We start from the raw sequence: 17,187 nt of genomic DNA, 5'->3' as shown, positions 1-17,187 counted from the left end.
TCACTTTCACGGCTGCTGCTGTAACTTTGAGCTGCTTTAGAGGCACATTACACTCGACTCCTGGGCTGTCAGACTAGCACGCGAGCGTTGAAGGGCGAGTCTAGGTGCATTGTGGGAGTTGCAGTCCGGAGCGGGAACGCGCTTGACGTGGATAGGCTCGTTCGAGGGGCGGTGAAGGGAGTAAACAGAAGAAAGGGTGGGGTTTGCAGTTTTAACCAGAATAAGCATGAAACAGCGAGGAAGGCGTGTATTTTATGTTCACGTGTTAAGGATTATGGTACGGTTTTGACGCGATGTAATAACAAGGGTGTGCTTTATAATTACTGTGGTATGCTAATCAGGTCATAATAATGACAATAGAATTATTTAAAACATTGCTGAAACAATATTCGTTTGCAGAAACTTCTATTCAAATTGCTTTAAAAACATTTTTGACATACCACTGAACTTTGATATGTAACATAGGCATTGTAATGTAATTATTACATCATTATACAGTACATAGAATATCATTGTTACACAATATTAAAGAAAAAGTACCATGTAGGTCTACATATCTAAATAACCATGTGGTTTTGATGGCATTGTAATTTTTTTTTTAAATATAGCATCTTTTTTTATTCATATTTGAAATTATTCTTTATTTTATATTGTTTTTACAGTTAGCAGTTTTTGTCTTTTTTTGAATGTCTACTTTTTTAGTGTTCGTTATTACATCAAGTTAAACTAAATGAAAACACATAAAATAATAAACATTAAACTAAACTAAAAACTAAAAGATATATATATATATATTTACAATGTTTTAGTAATTTTGTTAGCGGTTTTTGTCATTTTTATTTTTGTACCTTTTTTGTTTTATGCTGAACTAAATGTTAAACTAAATGAAAATACAGAAAATAATAAACTATTAAACTAAACTAAAATTTTAAATGAAACAAGTTTAAGTTTTGTCTATTTTACCATAGTTCAGTTCATGTTTAAAGTAACAGTAAGTACCTTTGCAAAACTAAAATGTTACTATAATTATTGTTACTATAATAAAGTGTATAATATAATGAAATCAATTGAATTTTCTAAAAAAAAATGTATATCGGTTTTAGTTTTAGTCAGTTTAGTACAAAAGGTACAACAGGTTTTATATTGTTTTTACAGTATGTTTTAGTAATTTTGTTTTGTTGTATTTGTTTTTTTTTTTTAGAAAAAATTCTATTTTTTTTTTTTGTTTTTAGCTGAACTAAATGTTAAACTAAATGAAAATACATAAAATAATAAACTACTAAACTAAAATTTGAAATAAAATAAGTTTAATTTGTGTCTATTTTGTTTGTTTAAAGTAACAGTAAGTAGTAAGTACCTTTGCAAAACTTAACTTATAAAAAAGTTACCAAAGTTAAAATGTTACTATAATTATTGTTACTGCAATAAAATGTATAATATAAGGAAATTAATTAAATAAATTCATTTTTTTTTTTACAAATTATTGTATATATACATTTCTAATATATATATATATATATATATATTGGTTTTTAGTTTTAGTCAGTTTAGTACAAGTTTTATATTGTTTTTACAGTATGTTTTAGTAATTTGGCTTTTTATTTATTGATTTAGAAAAATGTCTATTTTTTGTTTTAGTTAAACTAAATGAAAATACATAAAATAAACTATTAAACCAAACTAAAAACTTTAAAACAAATGTAAGTTGTGTATTTTAATTCATGTTTATTTAAAGTAACAGTAAGCACCTTTGCGAAACGTATAAAAAAAGTTATCAAAGCAATAATATTTTCTGCTAAAATGTTAATATAATAATTGTTACAAAAACTGTTGTAAATTAAATATATTTGTATCATTTTTTAAATGTCTACATACATTTCTACAAATTTTTATATCAGTTTTAGTTGAAGTCAGTTTAGTTTAGGTTTTATATTGTTTTCATGGTATGTTTTAGTAATTTTGTTAGCAGATTTGCCATTTTTATTATAATTTTTTCAGACAAATGTCTATACTTAAAAATGCCTATACTTACTATAATTATTGTTATTACAATAAATGTATAATATAAAGAGATATATTAAATCATTTAATTATATATATATATATATATATATATATATATATATATATATATATATATATATATATATATATATATAGTATGTCTGTATAAATATCTTCAATGTTTAATATATCTTTATATTAAATATTTAATATATCTTTTTATAGTAGTACAACAGGTTTCATATTTTTTATGGTATGTTTTAGTCATTTTGTAAGTGGTTTGTCATTTAAATTTTTTAGAAAAATGTCCATACTTTTTTTAGTTTTAGTTTTAAACTTAATTAATAAATTAAAGCTACTGCGATTACTGTTACTACAATAAAATGTATAATATTATATAATAAAAAAATTCATGTGAAATTTGCCATAGCATTTTGTATTTTATTTCAGTTACAGTTTATGTAGTTTAGTTGTAAGTACAAGAACAGTTTTAAGTATTATAACACTGTTATAAAGAAGCAAAAATAAAATAAAACTTAGTTTTCAGAAGAAAAAAACTATGAAATTAAAAGATTAAGTTTTCTACACTACTGGATTTAGAATAATAATTTATCATAATTAATAAATAAACTACATAAACTGTAATAACTACGGTATTAGGGTAAATATAAACACATCAGTGTGAGTCCAGATCTGCTTGATTTAATCACAAACACTATCAGCTCCAGTACAGAGCAGGTTTAATCAGAGCTTCAACTAATATTGCAACACATACGATTGAGAAACACTTGTGACTCATATTATGGCTCACCTTGTGCATGAAAGGGCGTTCACACAAAAAAAAAAAAAAAAAAAACATTTTGGAATGTAAAAAACTAAATGCAAAAAAAAAAAAAAACTGCACATATAGCAGGCATTATGAAATGATGAAAAGATTAAGGTTAAAACGGCCACAGTGTGACAATCCAGCAATGCACTTCTGAAGTACATACACTTGATTCTCACCATCAGCATTAGCTCAAATGAATCCAGACCAAGCATAGTGGTCATTCGTGGGTAAAAAACCTTCTACAGACTACAAATAGTGAGACTACAATGTTTTAACCTAACAGAAACAACATATCTCCACTGTAACCTGTCATACATCCTATGCATGTGGACGTCAGATGCACTTCTGACTGATACTACAGGAAGATGTTTGATCACATACGTTTAGTATGAGCTCCACAGTTAGGAAATGCTGTCATATGATTGAAACGTGTTGAAGTGCATGGGTTTATCAGTGACTCAGGCTTCCTTTCTTCCCCGTCCAGAGTTCCCGTAGTTCCACCTTGCATCCGAGGTCTCTGAGAGCGGCTCGACCCACGTCGCCGCAGTCCCTGTGAGCCGTCAGAGCCTGAGTGATCAGCGCCTCCGCTCCCATCTCCAGGATGGACTGGCTGAAGTCACGTGTGTGGGCCACTAGGTTCCTCAACAGCATGCAGGACTGTTTCTGAAACAGCGGGAAACAGGACACTGAAGCCACTAATAGAATTTCACTTCAATAGATGCTTGGTTCGGGTTCCAGAAACAACAGGAAAGATATTATCTGAAGAACATTTTGTATAGCAGCTTTTGTATTTTGGCCTTTTTTTTTTTTTTTTTTTTAGAAAGCAAAGGAAACAGAAGTGTTGAGAAAATTAAACAGGCCAGATATTAGTTTTTATTATTATTTTAAATTTTGTTTATTTTTTTTTCAATGCATAATTTCTCATTTTAAATTAGCTCAACGTTATGTACAAATAAATAATCAATTAAATATATTTTTTTAAATAATTAAAATACATTATAATAAAATTAAATTGACTGATTATCAAATTAGAAACTCTCTAAGAAAGGAATTTTTGATGAAAAAACAGGTTTTATTTAAATCACTGAGATATTATTAGTAGTATTTTAAAAATAGCTTTTATTTTATTTCAAAACACGATTTCTCATTTTCATTTAGTTTAACTTTATGTACAAAACTAAAACTAATAAATAAAATAAAAACTACAGACATTTAAGCAACATAGTAATTATAAATAAAAATAATAAAAGATTTAATACAATTAAAGAGACTGACTAATCAAAACAGCAACTCTAAAGAATTTTTTTGATAAAAACAGGTTTTACTAAAATTACGGAGATAGTTATTATTAGTATTTAAAAAATTGCTTTTATTTTATTTCAAAGCATAATTTCTAATTTTCATTTAGTTTAACTATGTACAAAACTAAAACTAATACATAAAATAAAAATAAAAACTAGACATTTATAAAAAATAAAAAAGAATAATTATTTTAATACAATTAAATAGACTGATTATCAAAACAGCAACTCTAAAAAAAATAAAATAAATAAAAAAACATAATTTCTCATTTTCATTTAGTTCAACTTTATGTACAAAAAAGTAAAATTAATAAATAAAATCAATTCAAATAGATGCATGCTTCGGGTTCCAGAAACAACAGGAAAGATATCTGAAGAACATTTTGTATAGCAGCTTTTATTTTTTGGCTTTTTTTTTTTAGAAAGCAAAGGGAACAGAAGTATTGAGAAAATTAAACAGGCCAATAATGCTTGAGTTAGGGCTTGTAGGCATTTCTCAAGAAGCTAAAAACAAGCAACAACAATAAAAATACTAATAATTATAATAAAATTAAGTAGACTGACTATCAAATTAGAAACTCCTAAGAAAGGATTTTTTGATCACTGATATTATATATATATATATATATACACATTTTTTTTCAAATATTTAATATTTATTAAAACATACATTATAATAAAATTAAATAAACTATCAAAGCAGCAACTCTTAAGAAAGGATATTTTTTGTAAAAAAAAAAAACTAGTTTATTTTATTTTAATGCATAATTTCTCATTTAGTTCAACTTTATGTACAAATAAATAATACATAATTAAATTAAATAAATAAGTAATAAAATAAAAACTTGACATTTATTTTAATAATAAAAATAATACTAATAATTATAATAAAATTACATTTTTTATTTTATATTTTGTTTTCATTTTAATCTAATAGTTTTAGTATTTTTGTGAGCTTTATTATTAATATGTCTGTAGATTTTATTTTTATTTTATTTATTAGTTTTAGTTCTTTAGTACATAAAGTTAAACTAAATAAAAATAAGAAATTATTCATTGGCATCTAGCTAAAATAAAACAAGCTTTTATTTATGTTTTTGGTTATTTATTTTTACATATTTTTACATTTAATTTGAATTTTATTTCAGCTCAAGTTTATTTTATTTTAAGTAACAAATGTTATTTACATTTTTTAAATGTTAAAAATGTAATAAAAAAAAATACATTAGATTTAAAAATTTTATATAAAGAAAATGAATGGTTAAAGGCCTGTTCACACTAAGGACAATAACTATTAACAATAATGATATAGTTAAAAAAATCTTTCTAAATGTACAAGAATAGCAGAGTCAAATCATGCCAATGATAATGGCACAGATGATCAATATCGTTGGAATCATTTTCATAATGACAATAAAAACACTGACAGCCAAATTAAAACCCATCCTGTCTTAAAGAACTTGTGCGTTTAAAGCAGCGAACAACAAAGCTGCAGTGTGTTAATAATAAACACAGTGCTAGTTATCTTTGTTGGTTTTCATCATTTTCATCCAGTAAGGTATAAAGGTAATAAAGTAAACTTAAATGGTTCAAAAGTTCTGTTCCTAGAGCTCAAACAGTTGAGTAGCCATGGGTTTTGCGTGAACTTTAAATGCAGTGTTAGTCACTTTGGATAAAAGCATCTGCTAATGCATTTGAGTCAGTACACAGGCTTTACCTGCACATTAACTTCATCTGGGTGAGTCTTCATGGCCTGCAGGGCCGCCAGCGCTCCGCCACACTCCATGATGACTTTGCAGTTGTTGGGTTTGCGTAGAGCGAGAAAACAGAGCGCCGCACATCCCTGCTCACACACCTTAAAACAAAGACAAGGAGAAACCGGCTGTGTTTGAGGACATTCAGCAATTTAAGAACAGGGGCTCGTTCTTCGTACGTCGCTAACTAAGTTAGCTGGATTTGATTGTTGACGATTTTGTGTGATCTTGGATCGCTCGGTTCTTCGAAGCTCATCTGGGACTTGCTGTCATAGCAACAGGTGCGCAAGCTTAAACCTGCTCTGGAGCAGGTTTATTTCATGTAAACAGGATTCAGGCTGCGCTCCTGGCGGGTTATGATTGGTTGAAATGGCGAGGTCACATCTGATTGGTTAAAGAGCACGACTGACGCGGACTGGCTCACGTGGGAAAAGAAAAGTATTATAAGTAAAGTAAATTAATAATTTTATTCACCAAGGATGTATTAAGTTAATAATTAAAAAATGTATTAAAAGTTAATAATAAATAATTTACATTGTTATATATATATTAGGGCCGGGACTTTAACGCGTTAATTTAGATTAATTAATTACAAAAAAAATAACGCGTTAATTTTTTTTAACGCATTTTAATCGCACTTAATTTTGCACCGCGGAACGTTTCTCACTGGATGAGTTTCAGCGGACCGATTATACTGGAGCACCAACTAGCACATAGAGCCTCAAGTATCACCTCAATGCTTTTACAGAAGGTCTACCTACCTATAGGGTACCAGAATTTCTGAAATGTAGGCTAGTATATTTCTAAATATCCCAGTGTTTCCCCTACCATTATCTTAGGGGGGCGCGTTTACAATGTCTCCTCCGTGAAAACACGGACTGGATCGCGGACTCCATTCATAAAAACCGAATTTACTATAGCGCGGAATGCCACGTAAATTCGTCGATTTTTGGATTGATTAATCAAAAGTTGGTCTGTCACTTAATTCAAATCGCGATATGGACTAGTGTCTGTCAAAACTGAAATGCAAAAAGACTGTTTTAATATGAATCCTGCATGTTCCGTTTGTATCTGCATGTATGAATGGGGGAGACGTGTTTTTTTTTTTTTTTCCTACACGCATACTAACTAGCATCATATCATACTTCACACACAGAAACTTCACGGCAACCTGTCAAAATAAAAGTACGGTTTAACACGAAACAACAATATTCCTATTTAAATAATTGACAAAAAAACAATATATATGATAAAAATAAATATAACAACAAGATTAACCACTTAATTGTAGAAAAAAAAAATACTACAATTATTATTTAAATGTTAAATTATTATTATTTATTGACATTTATTAACAGCAAACCTCTGTTTGTTTGCCAAATATGAAAAAGGTTTATTTTTCATTTGATTATGAGAAAAATTAAAACACACAAGAATTTCTTTAAAAAAAAAAAAAAATATAGCAAAAGATTGTAAAGCCCTATTGTTCAAAATGTTAAAATAGAGAGTTTTGGACTTATTTTTTCACTGAAATAAATGTTTTCGTTATTACACAAAGTAGGGTAAAGTACCGAGAAAAAAAAGTATGGAAATCTAGGGGAAACACTGTATCCTATTGCTACACTTAATGGCAATATTGCACTGGTCTGTTGGACTTGGTTGAACAAAAATAAACAATATTTTGTTGCTTCAGTTTATGTATTCAGTCATTCTTCAATGGTATACTAAAAATCCATATGAAAAAACTTACTTCTCACTGTTCTCAGGTCAAATATTTATATGCGATTAAAATGCGATTAATTTCGATTAATTAATTACAAAGCCTTTAATTAATTAGATTAATTTTTTTTAATCGAGTCCCGGCCCTAATATATATATATATATATATATATATATATATATATATATATATATACAGGTTCCAAAAAATATTTGGCAGCACAACTGTTAATATTATCCAACATTGATCATTCTAATAATAAATCAGCATATTAGAATGATTTCTGAAGGATCATGTGACACTTAAGACTGGAGTAACAGCTGATAAAAATTCAGCTTTTCATCACAGGAATAAATTCTATTTTAAAGTATGTTAAAATATATATAAAAAAACCACATTATTTTATATTGTAAAAACATTTTGCAATATTACTGCTTTTTCTGTATTTTTAATCAAATAAATGCAGCCTTGATGAGCATAAGAGACTTCTTTAAAGACTATTACAAGTCTTACTGACCCCAAACTTTTGAACGGTAGTGTATAAAAAAATAAAAATATAAATAAAATAACATATCGAGGAAAAAACACGTAACATGGGCAGCATTAACGCATTTAATTTGTTCACTACTTTTTGCCAGCCCTCTCTCCTTGCTTTTCCAGCCTTTGCAGTTTTCCCTTGCGTTTTAAACTTATTATTATTATAAATTAAACTCTGAAACTCCTGAAATCCCTCAATCAAGAGTTCTTGCTCTGCTGCAGAAAAATACTGAGCGCGCTCCTTCGTCATGTTCGCCGACCAATCAAAGCGTTGCCGATCAATGTTTCTACTATCGATACGTAGCCCCTTTTAAGCCACCCAGTGATCTCAAATAACTTCATCCAGCTATACTAATCATCAACAACAGGTGCGTTCGGAGAACCAGAATAGCGAGCTCATAGTTAGCGCGATGATTTGATCTTGGATGTAGTAAGCGAGGTAGGAAGAACGGACCCCAGGAGTGGATTTGGGCTGAAAGTTCAAAACAATGCTCCACATTGTTTTCTAATAAGGTTACACAAATAAACTTTTATTCAAACATTTATTTATTAAGGGAAGACACTTCAGGCAAAAACACTGTTTTTTCTTGCAGCTGTCAAGTTTGAGATTTCGTGCCTTTTGGCGTTTCATAAAGTGTTTTTTTTTTTCAGACTAGTGGAAAGAAAACAAAAGACACTGTTAAGTGTTTCTTTTATAGCACTTGATCTATTTGTGTCGATAGATTTCAACTACAATCCATATTTTTTAAAGGCCACTTTCTCAAAAGGAGTTTTTTTTCTCCTACACTGAGCCGTAAATCTCCACTTCAGTAGCTCTTACACACACCAAACTTTACTTTTTTTTATTCTAGTCTATATTCTGAAGGTTTTTACAGAGGGATTTGTTCAAATAACATTTACTTGTTTTATAAAACATTTTTATCCCCAAAAAAACTGTTAAAAATATATAATTTTCTGAATTACGGCTTGACAAAATGAGATACCCAAAATTCCTTCTGTAAAAATGTTTGACTCAAAACTGACTTCATCCAGTGTTTAGATTTTTGTTCTAGAAATGTATGCAAATTACTGCGTATTTCATTAAATAATGCCTCATTTGCATATAAAAAAATAACATTTCAGAAAACTTGTAATACAAAAAATGTTTGCGATAATCAATGTAATCAATCATCTGGGCAAGTAAGGCGAAAACTATTAGTTCATTTTTTTACCCTATTCACCTGCAGTGTCTCGCATCAGGGATGCATCCGTTTGATCAAAAGTGGCAGTAAAGACAATAATGTTACAAAAGATTTATATTTCTAATAAAGGCTGTTCTTTTGAACTTCCTATTCATCTGTGAATCCTTAAAAATAAAATGTATTATGTTTCCGCAAAAATATTGAGCAGCACAACTGTTTTCAACATTGAAAGATATTTCGAGCAGCAAATCAGCATATTAGAATGATTTCTGAAGGATTATGTGACACTGAAGACTGGAGTAATGATGCTAAAAATTCTGTTTTAATCACAGTAATAAATTACATTTTAACATAGATTCACATAGAAAACTGTTCTTTCAAATTGTAATAATATTTCACTATTTTACTGTATTTTTACAGTATCAAATAAAGGTAGCCTTGGTGAGCAGAAGAGACTTATTTCAATAACTTTAAAACCACACTGACCTTAAACATTTGAATATTAGTGTATATAACTTCAAAAGCAAATCTATTGATTGTATAATTAATAATGAATTACTACAAACCACGTTTCAAGCATTTTCTTTGTTGAAACAAGCCTTGTTTCAACTTCCAGACCAAAGCAACCAGATTATGAGGGAGCTTTCCCAGTAGGCAAATACATTTATTCAAAATATAATTTATATACACATTTTTTTTTTAATAAAAAAGTTTATTAAAAATAAATATATTATTAGATAAATATTGATTTATTTATTCATTTATTTATTTTTAGATAAAGGAATAATATATATGTATAGAAAGAGAGAGATTTCAATTAAATTTATTTAAATAAAAAAATAAAAATGTTTATATAAAATTATACAAATGTTTATTTAAATTTAAAAAAATCTATTAATTAAAACGTCTCTTGTCTATTGATGTTATTGAATGCTTCTGGAAATAGCCGGAACGCGATGTCTGTATGAAAACTCATTTACAAAAAATTTACTAAAATTAAGTTTTGATAAAAAACATCTTTACTCAATATCCTTGATAATTTTTGACCCAATACAATGTATTTTTGGCTATTGCTACAAATATACCCATGCTACTTCCAGGGACTGTATTATTCAAAGATATACTTTAACGTACTAAATTGGAGTTTGAAAGCAGTTCAATTTACAACTTCTGGACATGAATTGTATAATAATTGGCATGTTATTGCACTTCTGAAGACACACCTGTGCATTGGCCATGTGACGGTTCATTGCCATTACGATAAGCTCCGCCCCTCCCACATTCGCAATGGCATCTTTGACATCATCATTTCCTGCGATGGCCTTCAAAGCACTGAGCACCTGCTTCACGAGATCCTGCAAAATAGATGAGTCACAACAACAACAACACATATGTTTGTGTTCAGAGGAAACAATGCTAAAACTCTTATTGATCCAGCGGCTCACCTGATAATCCAGACTGTCAGCCAGGAGTGTGATCATGAAATTCAGACCCCCGAGGTCGACGATGTCCTGACAAAACTCGTTTCTCACGGCCAGACGGGACAGAGTGGCACAGAGTTCACTGAGCACTGACTTGTTCTCGGGATGAGCTGAAAACAACACATCATCAACACCTCTTCATTGCTGAATGAAACCCAGAACAAAAATAGTGACTGTTTTGCTGGAGCATGTCACACTTTATTACAAAATATGATGCATTTTTTTCCACATTTTTGCTTTTACAGTCATTTGTGTTGTTAAGGAGTCTTGTATTCTTCCTTAATTAGCAGATAAACGCCACAAACTCATGATTCCTTTCTGAATCAGTCCATTTTCACTTTTGTGACGTTATTGATTTCAAGGTTAGGATTATAGCCAGTGACAAAAGAAAATGCATTAAAAGTGAGGTATTTGAATGTATTTTTCACTCCTTTGCAGATTGCAACTTAAATTATTTATTTTATTAATCATCATTTATTAATATTTTTGAACACAGCATCATATTTTTTTCAAATTATCAAATCAAAATCACTTTATTTTCATATCACCATAAACAAATAAATCTACAAAACAATGTAATTGTGTAAAATATATTTTAATGTTTACATTAATTCTGAATGTAATACTACTATTTTAAATAATTAATAATCTTTAAATATTTTTCATTTAAGCTTGTGAAATGGAAGTGTATATATATATATATATATATATATATATAGAGTTTGTATTATTTTTATGTATACTATTTTGCAAGTATTTATTTGTATATAAATAAACAATAAAAAATACATAAAAATATATTTATTATTAAATAAGATTTATTAATTATTTTATTTTGTAACAACTTTATACACACACACACACACACACACACACACACACATACATATATACACACAATTTTATATTTATTTATATTTTTATATTTTTTATAATTAAAATATTTATTTTAATAATATATACAATTAATAATACATTTATAAAAAAATATAGATATATATAAAATATTTTATTTTATATATAAATATATTTTATTAATGATTTTAACTAATTGTTTAATTCATATTTTTAATTAATTATTTTAATCTATTTTTTGTTTTTCAATGTTTTTTAATGCTGCCCAAGGTTGCATTTATTTTATCCAAAACAGTATTATCACGAAATATTATTATATATATATATAAAAAAAAAAAATGAATCTTTTCACATTTGAGACTTTTTGTTATTTTGGTAAGTGCATTTAAGCATATTTAAGCATTATTATTCTTATTTTGTGAAAAAAAAAAAAAAAAGTGGAAAGTTTGAGATTTTTTTTTCCACTCATTTTGTTTTTTATTTTTAGCTTCATCTCAGATAATATTAGGCCTTAGATAATATAAGGTAATTTTAAATATTAGGTATTTTTTGCAATTCAGACAATTTATTTTTAAACATGCATGGCTTTGTAATAAACACAGATATTAAAAGATATGCATACAATCTTCCTTGGTTTATTTATATATTTGCATGCCTCAGCTCACCTTTAGCTGCTTTAACAATGACTTTCAGTCCGTTTTGCTCCAACACGATCATCTTGGCGTGTTCATGTGCTTGTCCAAAGGGCACACGCACATCATCGTCAAAGGTCATGACCCTCAGCGTGAGACAGGCCTCCCTCACGACCTCGGGATGTTCGATGTGGCGTGTGATGCTCGCGGTGAGCAGCGGCAGCACGCCTGCCTTCACCAAAGCCTGCCGGTTGTTCTCGTGTTTCAGACAGCAGTGTCGTACGACGCGAATACACAGGCAGGTGAGAGCGGCGTCCGCCTGTTGCACAGTTAAAGTGCCAATCAAAAACTCTCGCCCTTCCACGTCCAAGAGATCCGGCTGGCCGTCTGTTAGCACAGACAGGGCGGCGAGAGCGACGGAAAGGGCTTCTTTCTCTTCAGCGGCTCTCTGGCAGCAGGCGAGGATCGTAGGATACGCCTCCTTTTGAGCCGCCAGGTATCGCTGTGGGAAGCCCAGAGAGCACTGCTGGGTGAACACCCTCAGATCCTCCAGAAATGATCCGGATGAAGACGCCACTGCAGTTTTGAGAGACTCTAAAGCCTGGAAAATAACAGATAACATGTTAAATAGAAAACATGCCAGTCTCTGGAAGTGAAGTTGGTTCTGCAATAAAACATCTTATGTGAAGATATACCTGAAGAACCTCGTGGGTTTGATCCTCTGCGTTTTCCTCAGAAGAAACTTTGGGCACTGCTTTAACAATGTTGCTGAGATCCACACCTGTGAGGACAAATAAAATCTCCTCATTATTATAAGACCATATGTGACCCTGGACCACAAAACCAGGCTTAAGTCGCTGGGGCATATTTGTAGCAACACCCAAAAATACTTTGCATGGGTCAAAATTATTGTTTTTTATTTTATGCCAAAAATCATTAGGAAATTAATGTTCCATGAAGATTTTTTTTTTAATTCCTACTGTAAATATATCAAAATGTCATTTTTTATTAGTAATATGCATTGTTAAGAACCTAATTTGGACAACTTTAAAGGTGATTTTCTCAGTATTTTGATTTTTTGCATCCAGATTTTCAAATAGATGTATCTCGGACAAATATTGTCCTATCCTATCAAACCATACATCAATAGAAAGCTTATTTATTGAGCTTCATCTCAGTTTTGTAAAATTTAACCTTATGACTAATTTTATGGTCCAGGGTCACATATGTGATAATAAACTAAATTATTTTGCATTTAAATATTCTCAGTAAATTTATTCATTCTGAGAGTTGTGGACTCGAGTCACATATTTAATGACTTGCGACTCGACTTAGATGACTCGAGACTTGACTTGGACTTAAACCCTGTGACCCAGCAAGTCTTTATGGCCTACCTTCAAAAAAAAACTCCTTCGAAAAAAAGAGTTCTGATCAATATAGGCTGGTAACTGAAGCGTAAGCGTCGCTAAGTGAGCGCTTGTAGGAATAGCCTATATAAGAACTTAAAATAATATAAAGCTATAAGAAAAAAATCATCATCCAATCCTTCTTTTAAACCCATTCACTGATGGTTTCTTAATTTTATTTAACATTTGTATACATTATAACTGTTATACATTTACTTTTTCGCTTAATTTTATATATCTCTTTGCCCTGTAATTAAAATATTGCATCAACGTATCAAGTACCATAAATGTTTTGTAAATACTGTAAATAATTAAAATATATTTTATATATATATATATATATATATATATATATATATATATATATATAAATTAATTAATTAATTAATTAATTAATTAATTAATTATTTTAATCAATTTTTTCGTGTTTTTTAATGCTGCCCAAGGATGCATTTATTTTATTCAAAACAGTATTATCATGAAATATTATTATTGGAAAAAAAACTGAATCTTTTGACATTTGAGACTTTTCGTTATTTTGATAAGTGCATTTAAGCATATTTGATTTCTTATTTTGTGAGAAAAAAAAACAAACAGTTGAAAGTCTTTATTGAGGTTTTTATTTTTTACTCATTTTGTTTTTTATTTTTAGCTTCATCTTAGATAATATTAGGCCTAAGATAATATAAGTTAATTTGAAATAATATTAGGTCTTTTTTGCAATTCAGACGATTTATTTTTCAACATGCATGGCTTTGTAATAAACACAGATATTAAAAGAAATGCAGACAATCTTCCTTGGTTTATTTATATATTTGCATGCCTCAGCTCACCTTTAGCTGCTTTAACAATTACTATTTTAAATAATACCCAACAATCACATAAGTAAACCTATGTCTATTTCAGGAGGTGGTGATAAATGAACATCTGTGTTACAAATGAGCAAGTTATTAAATATTTGACTCATTAAAATTACTGAATCCTTAACAAATAAAACCGTGGATGTAAAATAAATTATTCAAAAAGGCCTATAATTGTTTGCAAAAAAAATTGATTCCTCAATGAAACATCACTAACTATTATATCTTTTATGCATACTATAGACTATTTTAAATTTACTGTAGTAATTAATACACTAATTTGGGCAAATACCATTAATGACTTGTTTAGGACATGAAGCTTAAAGGACTTGCAATTTGACTTAGGACTTGAATGCAAAGGCTCAAGACTTACTTGTGACTTGCGAAACAATAAAAAAAAAAAATTATTAACTCACCTTGAGACTCAAACTGCTCAATGGCCTCCTTCAAAGCCTCGCTTTCGTCCATGTCAAACTCCTCAATGTTTTCTCTGACCACTTCATCAAAGGTCTCCTGTGTTATCCTGCGTTGGGCCATGACTGCAACAGCTTCTGTAAAAAATTAAATAAATAAAAATCACATCACAGCTTCAGTGCCTTTGTTTGGCTTTTATAGCCTGAAAACCAATACATTCAAATGAAAGCGGTTCATGAGGGTTGTGTTTGTTTATCAGTGTTTACAGACAGGAAACTAAAGCAGGTTACACTGACAAAAAGCACAATTGTGTTACCGTGGTTTTTAGACGTGTACCATGGTAATACCACTGTATTAACAACAGAAACATTTGGTAGACATTCAATACCATGCTATATATCACGATACCCTCGTATTACCATCTGGCAACATCACTGACGCGCCATGGTACTAATATAAAAACATTATTTATTACCGAAAGTCACTCGCTGTAAGGTATAGTAACGTTACCTGAGGGTAACATTCACTCGAACCCACAACAAAACAAACCGGTTTAAAAACAAAAACTGATAATAATCCTGAAACTCACCAACACCCTAATGGACCCTTATGAGAAAAGCCTCCTTGAAGAACAGTGGGCAGTACGCTAAAAGCGTAAGCGTTGAACAGCGTCGACTGAACGCAACGGAATTTAACTGACGCAAACGCTTCGGGAATTGCTGCAGAGCGTTGCGTTGCGTTTACTTTAATGTGGCTCGGGTGACATTCGCGAAGGAAATAGGTTCCGCTTCATTTACGGATGGATGCAGACAGATAAAATATAGTTTTTTTATATATATATATCTTATTAAAGCGTATGCAAATGTATGCCGTTAGATCTGGCAATGGAAATTCGCCTTTAGGTGAACTTGGGTACATTTACATTTGTCTGAATGTTGGTTTTCGATTAAAATAATACATTTACGTAACATCTCAGCATCAGAGTTTTTTTTTTTGTTTGTTTTTTTTACTACAAATAGTCTTCCTGATATTGTATTATGTAGCTGTTAAACAAAAATGCATATTAGTAAATAAACATTACTATACGAATGAATTAAAGCAACACAAGGATTTTGCAAAACAAAACGGGTAGAAACATAAAAAGGTTCATTTATTTATTAAATACAATTAAATGTGTATGAATGTGAATGATGATTTATTTAATGCTTTTTTATTACTGTGGGGTTGTCCTATGCCATAAATGTAGTATTTATTTATTTTATTTTTTTACAATTAATGCCCAATTTAAGCATGTATATGATCTTGGATGTGATTATTTGTTTATTTGTTTATTTATTTATATAACTAATATCATATTTAAGCATTTAAATGTGTATGAATGTGAATATTGATTTATTTAATCCTTGTTTGATTACTGTGGAGTTATTTTTTTTACTACAAAAAGTCTTCCTGATATCGTTTTATGTAGCTGTTAAACAAAAATGCATATTAGTAAATAAACATTAATATACGAATGAATTAAAGCAACACAAGGATTTTGCAAAACAAAACGGGTAGAAACATAAAAAGGTTCATTTATTTATTAAATACAATTAAATGTGTATGAATGTGAATGATGATTTATTTAATGCTTTTTTATTACTGTGGGGTTGTCCTATGCCATAAATGTAGTATTTATTTATTTTATTTTTTTACAATTAATGCCCAATTTAAGCATGTATATGATCTTGGATGTGATTATTTGTTTATTTGTTTATTTGTTTGTTTATTTATATAACTAATATCATATTTAAGCATTTAAATGTGTATGAATGTGAATATTGATTTATTTAATCCTTGTTTGATTACTGTGGAGTTATTTTTTTTTTACTACAAAAAGTCTTCCTGATATCGTTTTATGTAGCTGTTAAACAAAAATGCATATTAGTAAAGAAACATTAATATACGAATGAATTAAAGCAACACAAGGATTTTGCAAAACAAAACGGGTAGAAACATAAAAAGGTTAATTTATTTATTAAATACAATTAAATGTGTATGAATATGAATGATGATTTATTTAATCCTTGTTTGATTACTGTGGGTCTTTCCTCCGTATTTCAGTCATGCCATAAATGCAGTATTTATTTTTATATATTTTTACAATTAATGCCCAATTTAACCATGTATATGAACTTGGATGTGATTATTTGTTTATTTGTTTGTTTATTTAT

The 17,187-nt window shown here is 29.3% G+C and overlaps 1 protein-coding gene across 2 annotated transcripts; it reads right to left on the bottom strand.

Annotated features, from left to right (window-relative positions):
* Nucleotides 1-2,349: 2,349 nt before the first annotated feature.
* On the bottom strand, nucleotides 2,350-15,604 carry armc6 (armadillo repeat containing 6). Of its 2 annotated transcripts, XM_073849297.1 has the most exons (8): nucleotides 15,564-15,604; nucleotides 14,977-15,111; nucleotides 12,990-13,075; nucleotides 12,328-12,895; nucleotides 10,772-10,917; nucleotides 10,550-10,681; nucleotides 5,852-5,989; nucleotides 2,356-3,496 (listed from the first exon to the last, which is right to left on the bottom strand). In XM_073849297.1, the coding sequence occupies exons 2-8, from the start codon at nucleotides 15,095-15,097 to the stop codon at nucleotides 3,284-3,286; spliced, it is 1,404 nt and encodes a 467-aa protein (XP_073705398.1). In that variant the 5' UTR covers nucleotides 15,098-15,111; nucleotides 15,564-15,604; the 3' UTR covers nucleotides 2,356-3,283. The 2 variants fall into 2 exon arrangements, with proteins under 2 accessions (XP_073705397.1, XP_073705398.1); XM_073849296.1 differs by having other exon boundaries at nucleotides 2,350-3,496; nucleotides 10,550-10,917.
* Between the last annotated feature and the right edge of the window lie 1,583 nt (nucleotides 15,605-17,187).

The sequence above is a fragment of the Garra rufa genome, chromosome 10 (genome assembly GCF_049309525.1).
Source record: "Garra rufa chromosome 10, GarRuf1.0, whole genome shotgun sequence".
In the NCBI taxonomy this organism is placed as follows: Eukaryota; Metazoa; Chordata; class Actinopteri; order Cypriniformes; family Cyprinidae; genus Garra; species Garra rufa.
The sequence above is the reverse complement of the archived record's forward strand: the minus strand, read 5'-3'. Positions and strand labels throughout refer to the sequence as shown.